General features: G+C 52.4%; 1 protein-coding gene across 1 annotated transcript; it reads right to left on the bottom strand.

The window, feature by feature from the left end:
• Window positions 1-550: 550 nt before the first annotated feature.
• On the bottom strand, window positions 551-4756 carry LOC100901720 (calcium-dependent secretion activator-like). The gene is made up of 7 exons (XM_029110555.1): window positions 4601-4756; window positions 3325-3493; window positions 3014-3192; window positions 2035-2370; window positions 1431-1804; window positions 980-1019; window positions 551-637 (listed from the first exon to the last, which is right to left on the bottom strand). Exons 1-7 carry the CDS (start codon window positions 4754-4756, stop codon window positions 551-553), a joined length of 1341 nt encoding a protein of 446 aa, XP_028966388.1.
• Between the last annotated feature and the right edge of the window lie 1198 nt (window positions 4757-5954).

The following is a 5954-nucleotide window of genomic DNA, read 5'->3' as shown; positions in this document are numbered from 1 at the left end:
TGATCGATGGTTGAGCGCGTCTCACGGGAGAGCAACGTCCTTTACGTGATCGGCGCCTTCTCGTCTGCATGATTCTCTATTTTTTCTGAGAAGCTTGCGTTCATTGTAGGCGGATAGGTAAGTCACCGCTGATCTTCTCGTCGCAGCTGCTTCTGATTCTGCGCATGTTTGAGTTGCTAGATTCCGAATCGTGTCCATTTTCTTCTTCTTTTCTTAAGGCTGATCCATCCACATGACGAACTGTTTATGTATGCATACAAATGTCCGTGAGAATGAGTGATACAACGTCTTCCCTCTCCACGAATTTCTCGAAATGAAGTCTGTGTGTGTGCCCATTTGTTGGGTCTCAGTATGTATGTTGGTAGAATGTTGAACGCGACAACGAATGAAATGGATGACGCAGCGCCTAGCGACCCGCGCGTCTGAGAATGGGACCAAATGCCATCAGAAAAATCCCCCCAGTCCAGAAAACTTGTTCGCTAGACCACCCACACCACGGGTAAGTGCCGAAACTCTTCCAGTCAGGTTGTGGGTGACGTTCTGAACTTTGTTAAGCGGGGAATCCTGACCACCGAGAAGGCCGCTGCCTGCCGTTGTTGCTGTCGTTGGCCTGCCAGCGTTCTCCCTGGTGAAGTCCCTGCGGATTGGAGAAATGGACGAGGATTTTTTAGTCGTTGGATCGTAGCGAGAAAAATGATCGAATGTAAAGGAGGAGATGGAGTCGATTGCGTTTCTGGCACCATTATTTTCATCGAGAAACCCCGGGGAAATATGTACTCGGCAAAGTCGAAGGCACCCCATACGAAGTTCGCCGTACAGCACATGTACCGCGACCTCGCTAGCGCACACAGCCGAGGAGCCCACACCCTCGTACCCAAACAGCAGATGCACACTCCCTAGCGGAACACACCAAACTCATGACATCTTGTATCCATAGCCTTCACCAAGGAAAACCCCAGAGTCGAATCACGCCACTTACAGACGGCACCGATCTGAATCGGCGAAGTATTCCTCCAGAACTGTAGAAATAAGGTTAACTCAGCACGATGATAAATTCGTGGAAGAGGCATTCTTCCGAGGAAAGAAGAATCCTTTTTCCCCGTGGCTCCGTTACCTACCCCCTCCCTCACCCAGGTGCCGGGGGAGAGCTCTCGGCCCTAAGAAGTTCCTAGTATTTCTACTGGAGGCTCCCATCTTACTATTATCGAACACCTCAGAGGCAACGATTCTTTCGGTATGAGCTGTCTCAAGGAAAGCCCCGCGACCGCTTTGCCGTCGAGATACGTATTTTAGTTCAAGGTCCCGATCTACTGTTTCGTCCACTACCACAGCGGAACGATTCAACAATGAAGGTTCGGAAACTCTTCTCGAACCGATTATAACGCAAGCGGAAGAATGGTTCGCAGGGCTCATACAGAACTTTCACTTACTCGGCATCGTCCTTTTCCCTGGCGACGTCCTGAACGGACGCGGCAGCCTCTTCTAATTGTAAGCGTGAGCATATCGTTTGGTACGTCTTTGAGTTGAGCTTCTCCTCTTCGATTCCTTGTAGCTCGAAATCTGAATACAGCTTGCGGGCTATTTGTAGTAGCGCGGACAGTTGGAACGAGTGGAGACCGTGGTCCATCCGCTCAGAGAGCCATGCGCACAGCATACTCATTTGTGACGAGTACCAGAGTTCGAATAAATTCAGAACCCATAGTTCGTCGGATACTTTCTGCCGCAGCTGCTCCATACTGTTTCGCACAAAGTTCACGTAGCTCTGTCCTACTTCTTTGCCTGAACTTGACATGCCCTGTCGATACTGCAAAGATTGAATGAAGTTGGCTAGGATCGTTGGAAATCAAATCAGAATCTCGACCTCAGTGCTCGAGCTCCGAGTCGATCGTATTTGAACCAGGATTGAGCCGTTTTGCGAGACCACAGTAATTTCTTCTGATGCTGAGAAAGGCGTACCCATGTATCATTGCGTCACAGCACGGCAAAGGCTTGTTCGTCCCGAGAACACGAGGCCCACCGCGACAATCGACTCACCGTAAGAGATAGAATGGGGGCGAGGAGACTTCCTTCATCGTAGCGTGAAAGTTTGGATAGCGTGGATTCCATGATCGACTCCAGCTTGGCTAGAAGCCCTCCTTGCATGTCCTGCATAGCGCCGTCGCACAGCTGATCGATCTTGGCGTGGTACTGATGAATATCGGCGCCGTCGACCGTGCACAGCTTCAGCGACTGGGTGCGAGTTTCCAGCACCACATTGATCATAGCGCACATCTCGGAGGGAACCAACCATTCTGTGGAGGTACCTCCTGCCCCCGCGACCGCAGTTCCCAGCAGTTTGCCAGCCGGGTTTGTTCCTTTTCTCTGCCACATCTGCAAAGAAGCCAAGCGCTTGAGTTTTCACCCGCGTGGAACCCGGGAATTCGCCTAGGTTCCGACTTTCGCCGCCTTCGCCCTCGCAGTCGACGACCACGTTGCAAGCACCGCGAGACTCGGAATGAAAAATGTCAACTATCATTTTTCCGACTACCGCGTGTTTTCTTGCGTCGCGACACGTCAGAGTAGCCCTGGTATCCGAGTCGGCGTTCACTCTTCACCGGAGGCGCTTCTAACGTCGAAACGACGACACCAATAACCTCCGGCGAGTGCATCGGGAGGGTTTCATCCGAAAATGAAGTCTCCACCACCCTCGTCGTCGCTCTCTCGAGAATATAATCAGTGAAGGACGCCGCGTGCACATTACGTGCCAGGCGATGATCCAGAGGTCATCAAAACCCGGGCCATCAAAAGCCATTGTTCCCCATGGCACGTCTTTTGCATCGGGCAAGAGTATTCCCTTCCGTCCAGAGGAGATTCCCAGTCTGTCAGCCCCGTGGAGAGTTCTCTGGCTCCCTACATGAATTGGGCGGTGAGCCGTTCGAATGGAGCCGCCTATCCCGCTCTAGATAAAAAAAGCAGAGTACCCACTAAAACAGAGAGCGACCGAAGGACGTAGGAATCTCTGAAGTGCACTCACCTGGAAAGCTTGAACTGTGCCACTGACTGTAGCCTCGAGCATGTCGAAAGCCATCAGTTTTAGTCTTTGCTCCAAATGTTTCGCAAATTCTGCATCTGGCCAGTGAAGATCGCGGATGAAACTTTGTAACGCGCCCAGTTTCCAGAACAATTCTTCCGAGGTAGCACAACCAGCTCGACCTATTGGAAGATCGCCGTTTCATTCGCATGAACTCTAAGTGCGTTTCCGAACCGCTCGATTTCAGATGGAAGCGGGTTCGAACGCGAGAAAAAAAATGCGCTGAAAGGCTAACGAGATAAATTGCTACTCGCCTTTGACCTCCCATTTCTCCTTTTCGAAGCCTTTCTGCAGGGATTGTGCTATCGAAGCTTCCATGAGATCCACGTAGCGCACCACCTGCGGGGCGAAGATCTCCCGTAGGTGCTGGTGGAATCGCCCTCCACTCAGGTTCTCGTCCATGCGAAGGTAGTCGTTCAGAACCTGCCGGAGAGAAAAATTCCTCGGTGTGTTATGCCTGCGAGATCATGGTCTCACTCCATCTGACGAAGCCAGACACTGTTCCTAACACCTGTTGTGTGTGATCGCATCGCAGTAGCTTCAGCTCCTGTGAGCTCGAGCCAGCGACTCTCGCGGTGCGTCGTCGACGCCTCCGTCGGCTACGTCTGATCTGCGTTCGATATTTACAATTCGACCCTCGGCTCCGACAAGGGCTCGCAGGGGGGAAGATACGGTTTTTATCGTTTCTATTTGGCTTCTCCAGCTAATAGACTCGAGCGTGATCATATCGAGAGGATCCGCTCATAAGCCACCTGATCAAGGTGCGCTCGGGTCATAATCAGTCGACTCGAGCTCATTTCCTTCCTGTTGCAATAACAGTTCGTTCGTCTCTTCGATCCTACATCTAATCCGTAATGCCATCTGTCGAAATAGATGATGCTTGCCGAATTCGAGCACTGAGGGACTTTTAAACTCGGAGCACAAGTTTGACGCGCAAGATTGAGAACTCGATCGTTCGTGATTCGACCTGCATTGAGCGCGACTTTCACTCGAATGCTTTATTGAAAATGTGCATGTGGTGTCTCTCCAAGAGAGAGTGAGATCGTTCACAAGTACACAAAGGCGGGAGATATGAATAGGAGAGTTTTACACAATAATTGTTTGGGGGATAGGAAATTATTGACACTGCCTCCCTGAAAGGATTCTGTTTCAGCACGCCTCCGGAATGACCTCCGCGGTTGAGTTGTCATTTTGCTCCGGAATCTCAAGAGGTACGAGGAGTTGGGCTGCGCGTGTAGTTTCGAATCCATTGGCGAACCGAACAGCGTACGTTCTGACAGCACCATCCCTCCCTGGGCGCGATCCCGTAATACGGACGAGGTTTCCTTTGAAACGCGATGTAGCCCCTTCACAGAGTAAACAAATGGAGCCATCTGGAATCGGTCGAGGTTTGCCTCTGTCGTCGAGATTGACGGACCGAAGCAGTAAGAGGTAATCGCGTTGCCAGCGCGTAGACAGCGACTTGAAATAATTAGTCCTGAGTCGTAGATTTTTGCGTAGCTGCTCGCCGTCCGGCGGCGTGAGCTGTACTTGACCGTTCGGCCCGAGTCCGTCCAGCGTGGCGACGGAGCAGAGCGGAGGGCTCGAAGGACCTCCACGCAAGAAGTGAGACGGGGTGATGGCCCGAGGTTCGTCCACATCCTCATAACAGTAGGAGATGGGACGATTATTGATGATGGCTGCCATCTCCCGAGTAATTGTTCGAAGTTCTTCAAAGCTAATCAGACTTCGGCCGAGCGTCTTCATAAGGGCAGCCTTTGTAACGCCAACAAGCCGTTCGAACACTCCACCTCTCCAAGGTGCGCGAGGGCAATTGAAAGTCCAGGTGATCCGGTGTTGAGCGAGTAATTCCCGCACGGCGGGGTCGCGAGACGAATTAAACAAGCGTCGAATGTCCGCGGCGGCGCGAACGAAAGAGCGGCCGTTGTCCGAGACCAGGAGACGACAACTCGGGTGCTCGGCGAGGAAACGGCGCAGAGCTAGGTGCGTTTGCACGGCTGACAAATCGGGGACGAGCTCTAAATGAATTGCACGGATGCTCATGCAAGTTAATAAAGCAATGTAACTCTTTTGGATACCCTCCCGCGAGCGGAACTGGAAGGGACCGCAGAAGTCAATGGCGGTGGCAGCAAAAGGAGCGGTCAGCGTAGTTCTCTCGATCGGGAGCGGCGCCTGGACTTGGTCGGCTGCGGGTCCATGCAAACGTCTGCAAATGACGCATGCTCGAAGGATCTTTTTGATGAGCTGCCGACCTCGGAGAATCCAAAAGCGTTTTCTGAGTGAGTTCAGAACGGTGCTGACGCCCAGGTGAGCATTCGTGCGATGATGATGTAGAATTAGCAAAATAGCGAGTCGGCTATTACTGGGGATGATTATTGGATTCCTCTCGTCCTCAGTGAATTGCGGGCCTTGCGAGATTCGCGAACTGGCGCGTAGTAGCCCCTCGCTGTCGAGATGTAGGCGATAGGTGTGCAACTTAGACGATCGAGTGGGACGTTCCCCCGCGAGGGTGGCATTGATCTCTTGCGAAAAATGCGAAGCCTGGCTCCACTTGATGATGAGCGACTCCGCTCGCGAGCGTAACTCGCCAGCTGAGCTCATGGGACGAGATCGGCAGAGTTGAATGAAACGGAGCACATTCGCGACGACACGGACTGCTTTCTCCCAATGTCCGAAGCGTTCGAGATCTATCAACGACGAATTTACGACCACGGGTGTGACTACTAGGCGGATTTCAGTACTAATTGAATCCGGTTTGTCACGACTGGCCCGGGGCTGCGTTATCGGTCGAAGATCTTCAGAATCGGATAACCAAGATGGCCCGAGCCACCAGGCTGTGTTCGGAATGAGCTCGTCCGCGGGGACACCCCTCGAAGCGATGTCC

Source organism: Galendromus occidentalis, unplaced genomic scaffold (genome assembly GCF_000255335.2).
Source record: "Galendromus occidentalis unplaced genomic scaffold, Mocc_1.1 scf7180000076742, whole genome shotgun sequence".
In the NCBI taxonomy this organism is placed as follows: Eukaryota; Metazoa; Arthropoda; class Arachnida; order Mesostigmata; family Phytoseiidae; genus Galendromus; species Galendromus occidentalis.
Note: the sequence above shows the minus strand (reverse complement) of the source record. Positions and strands in the feature narration are given on the sequence as shown.